This window comes from Leuciscus leuciscus (genome assembly GCF_965113295.1).
Source record: "Leuciscus leuciscus genome assembly, chromosome: 4".
NCBI classification, from domain to species: Eukaryota; Metazoa; Chordata; class Actinopteri; order Cypriniformes; family Leuciscidae; genus Leuciscus; species Leuciscus leuciscus.
Window position 1 is genome coordinate 12,955,901 of NC_138728.1, and position 20,684 is coordinate 12,976,584.

General features: G+C 38.4%; 1 protein-coding gene across 2 annotated transcripts in view; it reads right to left on the minus strand.

The window, feature by feature from the left end:
• Positions 1-11,994: 11,994 nt before the first annotated feature.
• The window catches only part of chchd3a (coiled-coil-helix-coiled-coil-helix domain containing 3a), a 72,010-nt gene continuing 63,320 nt past the window's right edge, over positions 11,995-20,684 (minus strand). For both annotated transcript variants that reach the window (XM_082166331.1, XM_082166330.1), the window contains 2 exons: positions 18,926-19,061; positions 11,995-12,703 (listed from right to left, as the gene is read on the minus strand). In XM_082166331.1, the coding sequence (XP_082022457.1) occupies positions 12,680-12,703; positions 18,926-19,061 (160 nt within the window). In that variant the 3' untranslated portion in view covers positions 11,995-12,679. The remainder of the gene's footprint in view (positions 12,704-18,925; positions 19,062-20,684) is intronic.

The following is a 20,684-nucleotide window of genomic DNA, read 5'->3' on the forward strand; positions in this document are numbered from 1 at the left end:
AGAAAGGTTTCTGGACCTCCTCATTTCTGAATCTGCATACAAAGGCACGGCACACTCATACCAAGATGGGTGGAAGGAGGGAATAAGTGTGTGTGTGTGTGTGTGTGTGTGTGTGTGTGTGTGTGTGTGTGTGTGTGTGTGTGTGTGTGTGTGTGTGTGTGTGTGTGTGTGTGTGTGTGTTGTGTGTTTGTGTGTTTGTGTGTCTAGGGTCTCATCTCTTGTCCATGCTAATGAGCGTGAAGTGACTTCACTTGCTGCAGCTGTCCGGCAGGCTGCTCCGAGTCGATTGGTGGCAAAATAAATAAAGATCTAGACGATGTGGAATATGGATGACTGCTTCTGTCCCGAAGGCCGGAACACAGTGAGGGTCTGTGGGGAAGACACAAATTACAATTATTAACACACACACACACACACACACACGCACGCACGCACGCACGCGCAGATACTACAGTCACAGTGTGCATTGAGACACTAACACAAATTATGAAAATGGATAAATTACAACCCAATATAACTTTTTTTACTTTTTTCTTTTTGTGGTTGAAAAGTAAACTACCTTTCAAAAGGTTGTGGTCAGTAAGTTAATAATATCTTTTCTTGAGCAGCAAATCAGCATATTGATTTCTGAAGGATCATGTGACACTGAAGACTGGAGTAATGCTGGAATAAATTACATTTTAAAACAGAAAACTGTTATTTAAAATTATAATAATGTTTCACGATATTACTGTTTATGTTGTATTTTTGGTCAAATAATCGCAGAATTGGTTCACATAAGAGACTACTTATAAAAAAAAAACATTTTAAAAGTATTACCGACCCCAAACTTTTGAAAGGTATTGTATATATACAATATTACAGCTTTTGACCTTTTTAGCAGTTCACATAAATGATCCTCCAGAGTGATACATACATTTTAAAAAGTACAAATATTACATATAGGATCTCATGGTGTCATAAAAACTACACTTAAAAGGATAATTTCACAGAAAATGTAAAAATGGTCATATACTCACCCTCATGTGCTTCCAAACTCACATTACTTTCTTTTGATTTTAAGCAGGATGTTTAGTGCTGTCTTCCATACAATTAAATTACATGCACAGTCTGTGTAGCTTCAAAAATGCACTATAAAAGTAGCCAGAACAATTTATACACAATTTATACATTCAATAGCACTCAATTCTCATTCGTGCAATTTACTGTAAATATGTGCATATTCAAAATGGGACGCAATCGGTTGTGAGATAACCAATGATGTTTGACACCGTGGACACAAAAAATGTGAATATACACAAATAAATATTTATTTCTTAGTGAACACTTCTTTCAATAAAGTATAAAATAATCAGAAACCCATTTAAAATAGTTCAAGATGTCACACTGTAGGACTTTGCCATCACTTCTTGAAATTTCACTTCAACTACTCAGAAGTATATTACCGTCTGCTCAAGTAATCCAGGTTTCACCGAGCCCTACCACAGTAATTTGCAGCACACAGCAGACTAGCCTCCTCGCAGAAATAAATGGCACTCAAGTCAGTGACCCTGATCCAAACCCGGCTTCATTACACGCTCACTGAACATGGGCCCTTCTCACCTCCTCCTCAGTCTGGACTCGCGTGTCGAACGGAACATGTCTCATAATGACGGCTGCCAGTCAGTCATTCAGCCACGCTCTGCCACTGCCGCAATGATCTCTAGACCTTAAATGTGCCTGTAGTGAACAAAAATGGAATTATTTGGGGTACAAAATGGCTGTCTATTATCTGTGTGTGACGGTGTGTGTATTGATGGCCTGTGGCTTGTGGTATATGTCACACTTTAGCATGTGGTAATGACAGTACTTGGGCCATAGTCTCATTAAGAGTGGACACACACACACACTTCACTAGAGGTTACGAAGAGGGCCAGTGCACTCTGAAATTGTTCTGTAAATAAGCACAGCACTCATCTATAACCACTGGATTCCCCTCTGGGATACTGCAAATCTCAAGTCAGACTTCAGCTGCCAGCATTTATTGGCTTGATGTTTCATTGTGCTCATGATATAGTTATAGTACAGATTGAGATATTTGTCAGTGCAATATCGGCTGCAGCTGGGGTTGATTGCGATAATGGTTAGCCTACTGTGGATAAGAGCTGGCTGGTGGGTAAAAAGTTTGAGCCGGAGAGGGGGTTATTACAGCATGAGTGTTCATGGTGACCATGACTGACTCAGAGAACCATCCAAGATGCATGTTCATATGTTGTATATGCTATTTTGGGGAATGTTGACACTTTTGAGAAACAGTAGAAGGATGGTATGGGTAAGGGACCATTATACATTACAAGCTCTTCAATAAAATGCACAAACGTTCGTGTTTGGAAAATATGCAAAGAATCGCAACAGTATCCACGATTAGTTTTAAATGGGCGTAGCAACCATAAGAACTACTTTTTTTTTTTTTTTACTTTTTGGAAGTTTTTATCATTTTATCATTATTGTCATTACAGTAAAATTTTGCTTGGCCACAGTAAAAGGTAAAAAACGCAAGCATTAACGTACGGTCATTATGTCGCAAAATATCACCCTAAAAGTGTTTATTTTGTGTTAATGACCAACTGACTGTACAACATCCCGCTTATTATATGGCTAATCACCAATAATAAATAAGGGGACATATTGATTTGAGTTGAAATAAGTTTTTTAATCTTACCTGTATATTATCTTAAAGCAATTTCGCTACGAAAAATAGTTCACTATAGCGTACAAAATAATCAGCGTAATAAAGTCATCAGAGGTAATTTTCACCACATCCGATAACTGAGACCCAAGATGGTGCCAGAAATTTTGCAGGCAAAATATTTCCACTGTCTATAAGTGTAGTGATGTATCAAGCACAGCTCATACAGAAGTCTCTTTTCAAACCAATGCAATGAATTTGCATGCCCAAATTGAACCTATTGCAAAATCATTTGCGAATGTGTGGATTCTTAGTGAAATTCTTGGATTTTGACGGCGAAAATTTGCTGAACATTAATTGCCACTGCACGTTGAATGAAACAAGAGAGAGCGAGTCCGCGGTGTTGAGAACGAAAAACAGATATAGAGAACGAGATATAGTGTTGCCATGGATTACAGTAAATTCTGCTTCAATTTCAACATTTTTGTTCATGCGTTTTTGTATTCACTGCCATTCACTTGCCTTACAGATGGTAAAATGATCAATTCGGTGGATGAGCAGAAAAGTCTGTGACTGAAACGGATGAATACTAGTAAATACTGACCAGTTGGAGTATTCAAGAGACTGGTAGTATCATTCATATTCTTGAGAAAATTGTAATTTTATGTTGCGTCCTCTCAGTTTTCAGTTCATGCAAAAAAAAAACTTTCATGTGCTAACTAATTTTGTACATTTTAATCGCATAAATCATATAATTGAGTTTTTTTTTAAAGTAACTGTACAGTACAACACACAAGATAGGGCAATAGGCCAACTACAAAACTCAACAGTTAGCAAACAAATCCTGAAACTATTTAGCATTACTGTCTTGTCAAAGAATTTTAAATGATTTAAAGAGTGTGTATTTGCGGTTTGCACATCTAAAGCTGCACTGGATGTTTCCCGAATCCCGAGAAACACTTGAGACCAGAGCACTGACACACGGCTCACCAATAAACCATCAACACTCTAGAGGTGAGAGGGAAAGAGAAAAGCGTCTCTGCCTTTCAGTTTGCCTGAGGGAATGCTATCCACTCCATTTTTACATGAAAGACCTTTTCTGTTTTTGTGATTGAGGGCATCGGGATGGCCTGAGGGAAGAGAGTTTGTGGGGGAGCGTTGTAGAATTGGGGGCGTGTTGAATGGTAATTCGCACGGAACAGCAAAATCCAATCATCCCGGTCAGTCAAAGCGCTGAGCATACAAAAAGCTGGCGTCCTCATACACACAAACACGCAAGCTCTCCGAATGGATATGAATCTGCTTTATTCGCGGTCGATTGAAGACAATGGTGCGCGCCGCAGATAAGATTCGCCCGGTCTCCTCGGACAGAGAAAATAACTATTACCCATCCACCCCGACCCCCTCGAAAACATACACACACACGCAAAACGTGTCCCAAATGTCCCAATGAACATAGATAAGCAAATGTCATGTCATTCTTGAGTTAACACGCATTCATAGCGGTCACCGTCACTTTCGTAATCAAAATCAATAACAGCCAAAGGGCCATGAAAGTAATAATAAAAAAACAAGCTAATAAGCAGATGCTAATGAGCTCCAGAGAAAGGTCAAGTCTAAACAAAAGATTTCCTCCTTATAAATATTTAACCATGATTAGTATTACAGGAGCAGGTAATTAAGCCATCAGGCATCAGGGCTGGCTACCTCTGATTGGGTCCTCATTTAAGATTAGTTCACTTGAGTGAAGGACCCCTCAACAACCCCTAATGGGTATCTTTTGTGTGTGAAGATGTCCGCTGCAAAAACAAACCACACACACACATAAACAATGCCAATGACTTCTATCCTTAACTACATACTGCAGATAACAGAATGCAATGAATGTAAAATAGCTGTTTATAAGATATGACTAGCAATTGGGTATTTGCATATGATGATATTGGTTTTCAAAAATTTCTCCAAGGAAGAAATGAATGAGATCTGAAATAGAAATGAGTAACTATTAAACAAAGAGCTGAACACTATATGGGCAAGGTGTCCTGCTTAGTGCCTGACAGGCTGATCAGCTTTACAGGTCATATATGGTAAGGGTTATCAGTAGGTCAGGCACAAAGCAGGGCACCTTGCACCAATGGGGCCTACTATAAATGCAGCGTACATGACAACCCAACATGTGCAAGGTGAAATCGACTTGACAGATATATTATAAGCAAACAAGAAAAAGAATGTGGACAGGTTCACATGGTAACGTTATTAGAATCAGTGTTTTGACAGCTGTGCAAACCTACTGATAAATACATTTACGGTTTGTGTACAACATGCTATATTTCAGTTACTGTCCAAAGCACGTGAATATGAGGCATTTGATTGGGTGTCGCTAAGCATAACATAACATGACATAACATTCTAACTACATTTTCAAACTCCATACATTTATGTATATTTATCAAAAATCTGATTAACTGCCAGCAAAGTTAGTTTAAACTGAAGTAAAAAAAAAAAAAAAAAGTATTAAAAAATATAAAGCTAAATATATATAAAAGCACATTACATTACTGCAACTAAAACTGATTAAAAAAAACTAAAAGCTAATTCAAAATATTAATTAAAGTATGAATGATTACACTTAATTGGCCTACAGGTTTTGATGAATAACGAGGATGAAAACAGTTATTAACCTACATGATATGATTACGAATAATGAATATGTTTGGAATATTCATCTAATAAGTTGTATAAAGCTGCTCAAACAAAGTGTTTAATTAAAAAAAATTGAATAAAAGATTAGTAAGCGCACAAGTGTTACCACATTCATATACCCTTACTTTATCCCTTAGTCCTTTACCTGAAGTTGACATATATGTGGCGTTTATGTGTGTGTGTGTGTGTGTGCACAGGACAGTCCATGGGGACGGCTGTATGTTATCGCTCCTCTACCATGACACACACACACACACACACACACACACACACACACACACACACACACACACACACACACACACACACACACACACACACACACACACACACACACACACACACACACACACACACACACACACACACACACACACACACACACACACACACACACACACACACACACACAAAAGCAGGTTTGTGTAGACTTGTCATAAAGGGAGCAGTTTGCTGAATCCCAGCGCTCTGAGCAGGAGGATGAGAGAGAGCTTTAACCGTCTAACAGAAATTACACAGCTTTGCAGGTGAGTCAAGACGGAGACGGGATTGTTTTTCTTCACACGTTCCCCTGGTGAAAACTCCCCAACCTCGAGACACAAACCAATAAAAGCGGACGAGAAAGCAGTCATATACCAAGCGATAATGCTCCGTCTGCACACATGTGTGCCAGAGAAAAAAAAAAAAAAAAGAGCGAATGATTCTCTCGAGACAGACACTTGACATTTGTTGAATCAGACAATATATTCTGAAAAAAAGATAAATGAATCACTTTTATCTTTTCTCATTCCAATCTCTCATTATTCCCAGTTTATCAACCAGTTTTGGTCCGACGTGATGCTCATATAAGCTTGTTTAATAGAAGCATATCTCTCCATTCCCCATGCCACCAAAATAAAAAAGGGCTGTGTAGGATTAGGGCAGGGGAGAGGACATTACTGCTTTGTAAAAGGGACTGAAGACATTTCAGTGCTCCTCAGAGGGAGGGATGAACAGCGGAAAGTACATGAGCGGGGAAGGGGCAGATACACTAGCAGAAGAAATCATTCAAATCCCCTCAAAGGGAAAACCAGTTTTCCAGTCTCACAGTAAAAAGGATTGGGAGTTCACACATGGATAGGTTTATGTTCAGTACGCTCTGCCTACAAAACAGCTCAGAGAGAGAAAAGTATATGCATACTGAACGCTTGAGTCAGTGTGCACCTGTGGATCCTTGGCATTTACACACTTGCACCTGTCAAATTACTACAAGGAGACTAAACTCTGTCTAAAGGCTTGTTATGCAAGTCGGCATGAAATGAAAATTCACCATTCATCCATCCATCCATCCATCCATCCACTTTATCAGTTGCTGATTGGCTCTTTTATTTAAAAGGTGGGACTTTTTCTGCCATATTGAGTGTTGCAGTTTCTCCATCTATAATGAGTGAACCATCTTGATACACAGAGTTTGGTTCAACTTGTTTTAATTTACTTCCTAGTGTTCAAATTTGAATAGCAATTGTGTATCTTCTTTGCCACATCAATCTAAATTCATTTCAAATTCAGTTCAAACTGGTATTATTAGTTCAATTCTGAAGGGTGCACAACCCTGCAACTCCAGATCCTTTGTTTTATTACTATTATTTTTTAGATTTATGCCTTTACAAGATAGTGCAGAGGAAACAACTCAGATCGCATGCACACCACGTCTCCAACATCACCCCGTACAAAGCACCTTATCAAAAACATTTAAACTGAAGTAACTAAAGTAAAGCTTGTAAATGGGTATCAGCAAGTTTTTTTTTCCGGTTCACTCTGGTTCAGTTAAGGGAGAGATAGAGATGTGTAGCTGAGTAAAGAAAGTTCAACTTCTATCAGCACATGCCACACTCAGGCCTCTGCTGTGACTCCTCCATTTTTCTCCCACTGAAAGGTTCATCCCTCACAAACACGCACCCCGAGACCAGGCACTCACACACCTTCATCCCACAAGGTCATTCTTCTGTGGCCAAGACAGCCGCACAGAAGTTCATTATCGTGTCCTTAATCTCAGGAGGAAGTATGCATGTTGACCGTAACCTTGGATTCCCTTGCAGACACATGCACATACACAAAATAACCACAAAACAAGTCACTTCTAAAAATAAAGCCATTGCCACACATGGGAGGAAGAGAGCGAAAACAAGTTCTGTTCCAAATTTTAGTGGGCTGCATACCTACACATTACATTCTGCCTTCAAACCATAACGACATAAGTTTACAGAGTCATGTAACATGTTCTATCCACACTAAACGTGACAATACTGCATACATAACATTTCCTACACTCAAGGAATAAAATGTGCAAAAATTGTATGTAGGGGAACAACAGCTTGTTACTAGGGCATTACCCTCAAAGTGGCATCTTTTATTTACCCCTAAGAGGTTCAAAGTAGTACCTTAAGGGTACATGTGACTACTCTAAAGGGCTTTTCACACTGCACTTAACCCATATCGTTATTCTGAACCCTGCTTTTAACCATGGGTAAAAAAAAATGTCACACTTGTAGTTTAGAAGCAGGGTTAGCACTGCTTTTGTGCTTAGGCTGGTTTGTGATCATTTTTTGTCAATGAGAACATAATACGTATGATTAATTTTCAGTTATTTGAATAAATGAGAAGCTGAGTGTCTCATGTGATTTGAGCAAGGACTGCCAGACCATCGCTAAAACTTTTTGCAAATCTTTTTTTTTTTTTTTTTTTTTTTAAAAAGGTAAAACAGGACTTCATTGGATGGTGAATAGTGGCTATAACATACAAAACAAAGCAAGATTATACTAGTTACTTGGCTACTGGTTAACTTAACTTATCCAATAGCCCATGCTGCTTAAATAACAGAAAAGAAGAGCCATTTCAGAAGAAAATTTGTTTTAAAAACTATTTTTTAATTAAAGAATATGGAGAGATTTCTTTCAAATAACATGCAACATCAAAACAGTTAACAAAGTAAGTTGTTATGTGTGTTACTTCACTGTAAGAAGGGATTGAGATTCAGTCTTTCTTATCTACCATCTCAGAATCTCACTCTCTCACCTCTTTTACCTGCATGAAGTCAACGAGACTTTCATTTATGCATTATTTAGCTAAATTCAATTAATTCTACATGCCCCATTTTGCCTGAATTACATTAGCAACAATTAATGTATAAATGTTCAAGCCATATTTAACAGGTCAATTAAAATAACCTTTTGGGCAATTTGGGGGGAGAAAAGCAGCAGCAAAGGACCTGTTAAAATTTTCAGGAGACAAATGACCAGAGCGGTTATTATATACAGCAGAGCTCCTGAGCTTCTGCACAAGAGAATGAAAACATTACTTATCAGCCGCTGATCCAAATGAAGAATTATTCCAAGATGGTGTCTTAGCTAGAGGCTCTGCAGCAAGCAGACCACAGTGTAGAAAAGTGAGGGTGAAGACAGAGGAAGTCTGCAGTATATAAATTATTTGGAGAGCATGTTAGAGGATATAGCTTGCTAATGAATAGAGCCATCAGGCTAGTGGAGCTCATGGAAAGGACTGCCATCTGCCTCCCCATTAAAATAATGAACTGTGTGTCACCCCACGGCAGGGACTGAGCGCTACAGGTGCACAGAACCTGTGGGAGAGCATTATATACCAGAACATCCAAATAAGCTCCGCCCCTGGAGCACCAAGGTAGTTTCTTCACACCTCATTGGTTAGACAAATGCACTGGTGAACTACCTGTCACTCAATACCACAATCTGCAAACTATTCTGAGAACTGTCAGTGTTTAGTTACAGTACCTCACGATTTTTTCTGTTAATGTTAAAGAGAAAATTAAAAAAGATAAATTCCTCACCCTCATATGACTTTCTTTTGTGGAACATTCTGTGGAGATATTTTAAAGAATGTTTTTACTGCCTTACAATGAAAGTAAATGGGGTCCAAACAGTGTTACTATCATTGACTAAAATTACAAGTATTAAAAGCATTTTTAAAGAGGACCTATTTTGCCCTTTTACAAAGTCTTGATTTTGTTTTTGGGGTCTACTAGAATAGGTTTTCATGCTTGAATAAAAAAAATATTTACATTGTTGCAGGACCTCTCTTCCCAGTCTGTCTGTAACGCTCTGTTTAATTCTGGTCTCTATGAAGGGACGAGGCCTTCAATATGTTTGTCTACAATTTCACAAGTTGTATGGACTATGAAACTTTACTTTTCTTTTCCTTTTTTGGTCACCATTAACTTTCATTGTAGGAAAAAGAGCAGCATGAACATTCTTCAAAATATCTCCTTTTGCTTTCCACAGATGAAAGAAAATCCTACAGGTTTGAAACGACATGAAAGTGAGTAAATTATGACCAAATAAAAAAATATTTTCTGGGTAAACTAATACTTTAATGTGTAATCCAAAAGGACGGTTCAGTTGTCGTTCCTATAATGCCAAGTGTTAGTTCGGCAAGGATTAGAGTACCTGAGAAACACAGTGAGAGAGAATCCATAATCCCTCTGTGAGAAACTCTCTTTGATTACACCCGGCAGAAACATTCACACAGCACACAAACAGGAACAATCTGCAAAGCTATCAGAGAAAAGTAGTAGAAAGAGAGGAAAAGCACTGATAAAGTAGAGAGGACTTAGGGAGTATTTCCCCTGTAGCTGCTCTGAGATGAGAGCGAGATCTGCCCTGAGAGGAATAATCTTAACAGAATGAAGATTAACCTCTGATTTCTGAGAGGCGATGACGGAGAAAACCAAGAGCCGTGAGAGAAAACGAACATTTGCGGGCACGATCTCAACGGGGAAAAAGGTAGACACGAAAAGACTGACAGGAATAAAGGGCATGGATCCGTTTAGGGCGCATATGAAGAACGATACATGTAGGAAGATGCTGAGAAGGGGAGATAGGTATTATATGTTGACAAGCAATGACACAGATTACATTTTTTTGGATGAATGTACACCACAAAAATGTATTGAAGCAAATAAAGGTCATTTTATTTTCAAGCTGACTATTGAGGGTCTCAGCTCGGGGCAAAGTTACCTGACTGACAGGGTCTCTGAGGATTTAAGTCAATCACAGATGCTACACAAAAACGTGGCCAAGATTTTGATTCTCCATGTGGTGATGCCCATTCAGCCTTGGCCTTTCCTGAAAAAACAGCCTTCATTTAGTCAGTGCACCATTCAATAGCTTCATAAATGGGTCTGGATTCAAATGTTAGGGACTTGTGTGTGTGCATGAGAAAGAGAGAGAGAGAGAGAGAGAGAGAGAGAGAGAGAGAGAGAGAGAGAGAGAGAGAGAGAGAGAGAGAGAGAGAGAAAGAGTTCCAGTGAAGATGGCATGTTTGTGTTTGCCATGTTTTTAGACCACCAGTGCGCAGAGAATGTTCATCTGGCATGGAGAGGAGTTCTCATGGCTGGCAACTTTATAAATGTGTGTGTATGTGTGTGTGTGAAGCGGATTTTTAGCCTGAAAGTGAAGAGGCATTTTCACTGCTCTCCAGAACTACTGGAGCGACACTGCATAGTCTGACGGATAAATTTAAAATGGTGAGGAGAATGAGGGTGGGGAAAGAGATATAAAAGAGAGAGAGGCTATGCTTCAGGATGGAAACGTGCTTTCACTCTCAAATGCTCTCATTCTTTGCAGCGTCTAGCGCTCTCTCGCTTTTCTTCTAATTTTGTGTATCAAAATATGATTTTCATGAAACTATTCCTAATCTACAACTATGAACGCCATCAGTGTCCAAGGAACATATTATAGTTTAAAGGGTTAGTTCACCCAAAAATAACAATTCTGTCATCATTTACTCACCCTCATGTCGTTCCAAACCCGCAAGACTTTCGTTCATCCTCGAAACACAAATGAAGATATTTTCAGTCCACGCAACTACCATTTTGACACTTTAAAAAGTTCATAAAGAGATCGTAAAACGTATCCATATAAACGGAGCAGTTTAGCCCAAATTTTCCGAGGAACAAATTTAATTTAGGCTTTTATTCACATACAAACATTTATAAACTCACACATCAGTTGTGGTAAACAGAAGCTCGAGCTCAACCAATGAGGTTCATTCTCGTGTGTTACGCAGCACGTTTGAGCTTCCGCAAGATCCAATGAGATTTATTCTCACGTACAAGTGCAGTTGGGCATCTGTTTATGTTCGCTAATCAAAGAAACATACAGAAACATTCACTGATCAAAGAAAAGCTGATCAGAGTTCTCATTTTTGGGTGAACTAACCCTTTAACTAATTTGGTCAATTCAACTTAAGAGAGTAGCTTCTGAATATTAAAAACTTCTACTTCTAAATAAACAAGCATTTAAAAATGTGTAACGCATTTAAAAGAAAGTAAAACACTACACTTACAAGGCACAATAACTGAAAAATAGAGAAACACTGTGTAATGGCTGAAGGCTGATCTGATATTCGGATTATTTGTCATGCAATTTAACTAAAGCATAAATCAACGCATTAATGACAAGTTAAAACCTCCAATTTGATTGCAAAATGGACTGCATTTGTAGGGTTATATGTGATTAATTTGGTTAATCAGTGCATCATGTAGTTTATTTGATACATGGGTTTAATCATGCCCTCCTATTAAGACAATAATAGGACGCAGTCAGAAGTGGTTTAGGGTTTGATTTGTTTATTCTTTTTAAAGCAGATCAGGGGCTCGACCTGAAATTTGTGAACGACAAGACAACAAAAAAAACCGATAATGAACATCACACGCAAAAACACAATGAACAGCTGGAAGATGTGACTAGTGCAATGGGGAGTGTGATGGAGGATTGTGGTGGATTAGAAGGGTGGATCACAGGTATGGCGGCTGGATAAATAAACGCTAAGCGGCCAGACGGACCGAATCTAGAACCAACTCCGATCAGAGTTCTGCGATTTTGTGGCGGTTGGGTCTAGACTGGCCTAGTGAGGCCAATATTTGGTGTCTAGTTCGGTTGTTTTCAATGAACGCTTTCCTTTTTGAACCAAAAACGTGTTTGGTTCAGGTGCTCAGAACGTTTGAGTTCCACCTACGATCGCCGCTGCTTACTGATTCTGTCCCTTTCAGAATGTGGTTTCTCCTTACTGGATTAAGGAGAAATAACAGGAAGGTAGGAGGAAGGTAAAAGTGATGGGGGGAAAGGTTCGGGAAAAAAGGAAGGTTCAAGGGTGTCTATCTATCTCTCAGTTCACTGCAGATTCTGGTTCAGTTCTGCTCAGGTGTGTCTCCGGGTGGTCTCTTTCCTTGGGAACAGTCGATAAACGGTGGGATCACAGACACAAACAGGTCTTCCTCTCTTCCTGCACGGAGACTTAACCCCCAGTCCTCAACTTGTCCTAGACAAAGATAAAAAGACAGAATTTCTTGTTAGGAAAAAAGCGAGAGATGCAGTGGCACGTTTCCACGGCATCTGCATGCAAATAAACAAAGAGAAAAAGAAAGTTAGAGGAGAAAAAGGGAGGGAATGTGAGTGCATGTGTGCATATTCTTGAGAGATGAACCACAAGGCAAGCCAAGGTGGAAGCAAAAAGCCCCAACACAACCAAACGTAAACATGCGGCTCTTTCTTCCCATCAATACACATCTCTCACAGGCTACTGCACCCGATAACAGGAAATAAGAATCCCTCGAGTGAGAGAAGGAGAGAGTATGGAGAAAAAAAAGGTGAGGTGGTGAAGATAGATGGGCGTTATGACTATTTTAAAAAAAAAGGAAGAAGCAATGGTGGAGAGGTTTAAAGAGAAAAAACGGATTCGTCCTCATTTGAACTTCCATTAATATGAACATTAAATTGCAATTGCAACCCATTTTATGTAATCTGAGTGAAATGGGATAACGGGGAAACATCATAAAAGTACTTAAGTACATAACATACTACAAAAATAGTCCATATGATTATATGGCAAGTCTTCTGAAGTCAGATTATCGATTTTGTTATATCAAAGAGTTTCCATTGACAATCTCTTAAATTGTATTCATGTTTACAATTTGCATATATAATATTTGGCATGTCAAGAAGTGTCATAGCAGGTTTGGTGTCATTGACGCCAAAGGTTATTGTAACAGATTGTAAAGCACCAAATTTGATATGCACATATATAAATCAGTATTATTGTTAACTAAAACTAAAGCTATTAAAGGTTTAATATGATTTCACTTTTCTAACTTTATTTAGTGTGTAATGTTGCTGTTTGAGCATAAACATCTGCAAAGTTACAACGCTCAAAGTTCAAAGCAAAGGGAGATATTTTATTTTAAAGAAATTGCTTAAGGACTACAACAAACGGCTGGTAGGTTCAAACGAACTGAACAAGACATTGCTCCCGGGTTAGTGACATCACTAACCCTAAAATTTACATAAACCCCGCCCCCGGGAATGCGATTTAAAGATTATCAAGACAAAATATATGCTAATAAATGACTAGAAGATAACTACACATAAGCTCCATAAATTCACCAACTAACCATTCAGAAATGTTGTCTACATGTCACTTCTTCTTGAGTCTCTCCATCTTTCTGACTTCGGTTTGAACATAAAAGGCTTTAACCTTTAGGTTTTTGAAATTTCCAGTGCATGTCTGTGTGAGGTAAAAGGACATAAGCTCTTGAAGCTCCGCCCCCTGTGCCGGGAGCAGCAGCTCATTTGCATTTAAAGGAACAGACACAAAAACTGTGCTTTTTTGCTCACGCTCAAAAAGTGATAATTTTAACATGGTATATAAAAATATCTGTGGGGTATTTTGAGCTAAAACTTCACATACACACTCTGGGGACATCAAAGACTTATTTTACATCTTATGAAAAGTGCATTATACCACCCCTTTAAAAAAACAGCAATTGAAATTAAGATAAAAATGTAATAAAATATAAATATTACATTAAAATCTAAAAAGTAAAGAATTTAAATGGAAAACTGAAATACAAATTAAATACACTAAATAGAATTATTAAAATACAATAACTAAAAATAGAAATGACAAAAGCACAATACAAAACTACTACAACTTAAACTAAAATAAGAATGAAAAATGAACATATAAAAATAAATGCTAACTTAAAGCCACAATATGTAACTTTTTTGCTTTAAAAATAGCAAAAATCACTATATCTATGTTATATTTTTTTTTTAGTTGTGTACTTACATTATCCCAAATGTTTCCAACAACTTTCAAACCAGGAGAAATTTGTAATTTAATTCGAGAAACGTCCCGTTTCTTTATTTCCGTTTTGTCGCCGTCAATGGCGTCATATCCGCGTTGTCCCTGGTTTCCGCTCGTACTGCCATGGCAACCAGAGCTATGAACCAGAGCCCTCTGATAGTAACCAAAGCGACTGACGGTAGTTCGCAATGTCTATTTGCACGCTGTTGTTGTTTCGTTCAAACATTATGGACCATGGCAAGCAGACTTTGGATACAAAAGGAGAACTAAAACGAGAATCAATATCAGCGCGGTGTTTTCGAGATGCCTAGAGCTCCCATAGACAGTATATAAACGAGAGCTCCACGTCCGAGACTTCGACCGCTTCTACATGTACTTTATTAAACAGGTGACTACATTTACATAAAACTAATCAATGTTATATAGCTCAACATGATGAAATGTTAGAATATGATCTGTATGTTATTCTAATGTTGATCTAGCTTACTGCTAGTCTCATACAGACAAACTAACACATACATTTCAACACATTCAAATGCAGTTTAGTGTGATAGTGTAATGTTAGACCAAGTGAAACAACGCTGAGTTACCTCACAAGTTTAATTTGTCTAATAAACTGACCTGTGACTGTGAGTAGTAATTCTGCACTCGCGTGTAACGTTAGTTCGGTAGAATGAAATGTCCATATTCCTTATATGATAGCTGATAGCTGTCTCTTAGCAATCTCGAACTGCTTCATATCACAGTCATGATAAAAGCATCGATGTATTCAGTCATCCATAAACATTATTAGATCCATAGATTAGATCGGTCGGCTTGACGTTGACGACAAGATCCATAATTCTTAGCAAATGTTGCGTCATCAAACTACGCCTTTGTTATTGTAAATAGGTTAGCGACCCCTAGTGGCGAAAAACTCCATCCTGTACATTTAAAATATTACTCAATAGAATGTAAATAATAATAACACTGATTGAAATGGCTCAATATGGTAATTTTATGAAGCTTTTTGTCATTTTTTGCAGTGTGACAGCCCTTGGTCACCATTCACTTTTATTATATGAAAAAGACCAGACTAAACATCTCTTTTTGTGATCGACGAAATAAAACCATATGGCTTGCAACAATATGAGGGTGAATAAATCCCTTTAAGGCACCTCAGTGTATCTCTCTCAGGCACTCACTGCTTTTGAGCTCAGTATCATAATGCTAAAATATGCGGAAAGTTCTAGAGTAGAGGAAAAACACTCGAACAGGTGGTGACATGTGTCCCAAACCTCTATAGGACACAAGTTTAAGCCAGTGAAAAATACGTCTTGGCACAAACAGATGCTGCAGTCACAAACTCTTCCGTACTTTTTCTGAAAGAGTGGACGACAGTTGAAAGAAGAGAGAGAGAGCGAGAGAGAGGGAGGGTGAGGAGTGTTTGACCACGCGTTAAGAATAAGAAAGAGCGAATGAGAGATCGCTGGTGATAAAGTAGTATTCATGGTGCTTAGAGAGGAAGAGGGCGTGTGCTTTATCTGTGGACTCAGGGCACTATCGGATCGGGGTTGTACCGCAGTCACTGCTTTACAAAGTGATAGAAGAAGGAGAAGAAGGTCACAGCCAAAATATTATCAGTCCAGCAAAGATAAACCATGGAGTAATTACGCTCACAAAGCCACAGCCATGACCGATCACTGTCGTTACCCTCTCTGCTGGTCAGGCTGTATCAGGGGAATTCATTCCTCTTTAGCTATGGTGACAACTGATTACAGAGCCACTCTATCTAGACGCTTTCAATAAGAGTTATTTATACAAATATACAGTGCTTATGTCCGTGTTCTCTGAAAACGACAAGGATAAGATCCTGAGGGACTTCCAGATCCAGACAGACAAGCAAGGACTGGCCAACAAATCAGACTTTGTGATCTACAAAAAAAAAAAAAGCCAGGGATTCAAGGAGAACACAATACATGGCATTCAAAGTAGTTCTGCGGGTGAAAGGGTGTCTAATCAAACTCTACAGTGTTTTGGTCCAAATTCAATTGTTCATTGAATTGACCCTTCGCTAAGCCCCGCCCTCCTTAGTTACTGTTGCCATGCCTGACAAGCTTTCGCGCCTGGCACGTCTATTACAGTATGAATGCACCGGTGTCAGACATTCCCAAGGAGATAATTAGCCATTTTTGGCGAACAGGTGAAATATCTGAGAGAGCAAGACAAAAGGGACTGCAGTATGCATTCGAGGGATATATCCAGCAGGGTGAGTGAAATTTGAAAATAATATAATAATTATAAATCAAACAGCTTATCCATAAATTTTTTGGAATAAACACAAGACATTAGCCTGACCACTTTGCAATGATAACATTCTCCCGCTTATTTTTAGAGCGCCAGGCTACTGCTCACACGTTGTGGAGCAAACGTAGGTGTTTTTGTTAATTCTGTCATCCCGGCATTTCTCCCCTTGGGTTTTAGGTTTCGGGAAGGGAAAATAATTCCACCACCCTGTCCAAACTTTTAGGATACCGGGTATCAGATTTGCACAATCCATACGCACAACGCTTCGGCATGTTTCCCTCGCTCGAAAGCTTGCCAGACCTCCCGCGCCTAGTTACGGTTGCTAAGCCACGATTGGCCTGTGGCGGTTTTCGGGCGTGGCTTAGCGAAGGGTCAATTAAACCGATGCCAACATGGAAAGATTGCCTGACATGCCCACATCCTCAAGAATCATGAACCAAACCATGCAAGGTAAAATATTACAGATAAATACATTAAATATGGCTTCAACTTGCATATTGTTCAGCCAATGCAGCTAATGATACAGTATTACTACATTTCAATGTGCAATTTTTTATGTACTTTACTAAGATAAACATGATATAACATTTATGATAAACACATTGGTATTTAGATCACTATACTTGACATCCAATTTAAAATACAGGTCTAAAAACCAGTTGAAAACCACTGTCCTGGTTTTCAAGAAGAACAGACATGATACAGCACTGTATCCTGCACTGCTGAATCTACAGCATAGAAATGATATTTTATCAGAGTTATGAGTTTGCAGTATGCATTGAATGTAAAGATAAAAGACTGGATACCGATATAAAAACACACAGCTTATTTCCATTGCGTACCTCATACCCATATTCAATTTACCAGACAACAATACTAAGAACAGGCCTGAGCACACGAACATGCGCAAACACAAAAACATTAGAGATGCTAAAGAAGTTACAGGTAAATTCGGCGCATACACAACTATGAATAAAACATCTCTTTATTTACATGATGTATTGCTTAAGTGCTGCAGAATTCACAGTGCTGCATTAAACTAATACCCAAGAGGGCAACACTCTTTTGCTCTCGCTACCCAAAAACTGTGCCGTTGTAAAAATCTAATGGAAAGACCCATCTGAATATAAATTGTGTTTGCATGGAATTGCTGGAGTGTGCGGAGGAGATTTTCAGAGAGGATCGGTCCAATTCTGCCCACTGCCATCCTTGCATTGCAGAATCGGGACCGGGGATGTTGCGGCGGTGGGGGATTGTGGGACGGTGCTATTTAAATTACTTGTCCCCGTTCCCACTTACTTCATTTAACACACACTTAGGCCTGCACCAAGAACAGCAGCTGTCAGCTGGTATTATGGAAATTACTCTTTCGTCTGAGCCTACAATTTAGAGTGAACTTAGTGGCGCCTGTAGCCAAGCAGAAAGTGAAGAGAACGCTAGGCAAAAGTTTCGATTTGCAAATGGAGGTGTGGGTCAGGCAGAGAGTGTGTTACAGAGCTTGGAGAGGATGGCAAGGCTGTTTCACTGGATCTTAATGCTGGAGGCTAAAGAGCAGCTGTAGATGCTAATTCCTACGCTGGGGTTGCTGGGAACTGCTAGAATGCACAAAACAGAAGACACACACACACACACACACACACACACACACTAGAATGTGTCTCAATTCACACCACTAGCACTATGGGCAAATGAGGCAAAAATGTTTGACTTGCATGAGTGATTCTTTTACAAACTATTTTACATTTATATTAAAACATTAACATTTTACATCTCAGGTGCCCTGGAATAAAGATCTCAAACTGTACACGTATTTACCATATAAATAAAAAATAAGTTATGAAAAATAAAAACCGTTGTGTATATATATATATATATATATATCAGATGAAACAAACTTTTATGTTAGATGCAATTAATCACGATTAATCGATTTGACAGTTAAAAACAGTCAAATACATTTCAACAGTTCTTAAACTTAGGTTAAAACAAAATTAGCAAAAATAAAACTAAATAAACATCATGTTAAGGATATTTTGAATCTGATTCAACTAAACTAAGACTATCCAGTGGTGAAAATATCAGGCATACACAAACACACACTCGCATATTCACCTGTTTAGCATTGTTGACACACTGTAGGTATTGAGAGGCGATGTTGGAGCACAGCAGAGTTTTCCCAGCATTTTCTCTGTAGCACTTCAGAATCTGCCCCTGAAGGTCAGTGCACACTGGACTAATTTCATATCGCCTGTGAGAGAGAGAGAGAGAGAGAGAGAGAGAGAGAGAGAGAGAGAGAGAGAGAGAGAGAGAGAGAGAGAGAGAGAGAGAGAGAGAGAGAGAGAACCAAAAGTTAAAAGAAGGGAAGAAGGAGAGAGAGAGAAACAGTCAGAGGACAAATTTAGTAAATGAATGTGGTCATTCATCATAGTTACATTTTCCAATTTTAATAAACTGATCCTGTAGCAGTGACAAAGAGATGTTAAATGATGTTCTTGCTGTGTTTTCACAAGTAAACATCAGATCAATCACTAGTCAATAGCAGAATTGATTTGTGCAGAATTAGTTTGCAGGATAATTGCATGTTGAATCACAGTGCAGGAGGTCTAACAAGGTGCTGATTCAAGACATACATCAGCTGTAGAGGCCGTAGACATCCTGAACAAAACACACATTTAACCTAAATGAACACACTATACTATAGGTTTATATTTAAACCCACAACCTTAATTTTTTTAATAAAAAACAAAAATGTTCCTACTTTATTAATAATTTTTGCCTTTTGACGACCTTCCTAATTGTCAGATTTAGTTAACTTCTGGTGACAGTTTTACCTCTTGAGCACAGCTAAGTAAAGCCACCCGTCCAGACAATAGAAAGCAGTATTATTCAGTGCAGCTTAGGCTATGTCTCCAATGTGTAGATTCTCCGGTGGCGGGATGGTCCCTCACTGACACACACACCTGCATCTAAACCCCTCCAGCTGTCCCATGTGTCTGAGCCCAACAGTCTGCACTGATATGGACATTTTGGCAAATAAATGATATATTGTCTGATATTAGAATGCAATATCAATCTACATTTAAAAAAAAAAAAACTAAACACCATGCAACACAGATATTATTTATTTATTTTACTGAGGAATCTTTTCATATTTCTAGTCTACATTTCACAACTGAAGGCCTACTTTCTTTACCAGCGAAATGGACATTTTTTAAATAATTAAGACTTTCTAATGCAAAATACAGTAAAAGTAATATTGTGAAATATTATTACAATTTTCCATCTAAATATATTTTATTTATAATTTTCAGCATCATTACTCCAGTGTTTAGTGTCACATGATCCTTCAGAAATCATTCTAATATGATGATCTGCTACTCGTAAAACATTTTAGCAATGTTGAAACCTGTTTTTTGCTGCTTAATATTTTGTGGAAATCGTGATACAAAACCATTTTTGACCGGTTGTGTATCTTCCACAAACATGACTAGTAAGATTAACCAAATTAGATTCCAACAAACAGTTGTTATATGCTTACTGTTACTTGTTTATTTATTCATATAAATCAACCATAAAACTTGTAAGAAACCTTCAGTCTTTTCTATTTCCTTTTCTCTGAATGATAGAGATTTCCACATTTTAATGTAGTAACAATATCTCTATGCAACTGTAATTATATTTTGGCAGAAACTACCATGGTGATATTCAGCAAGCAACCTGTGCACTCAACTCAAGAGCGCTTTTTCAAAATGTATTTGCAAAACATCCCAGAATATCCAAAGTTTGACCCAGACAGCATTGAGTTTCATGCTGGATTTTACAAAACGTTGCAGATTGCTATCAACAACTCGTCTATCACTCAAGGTCACAA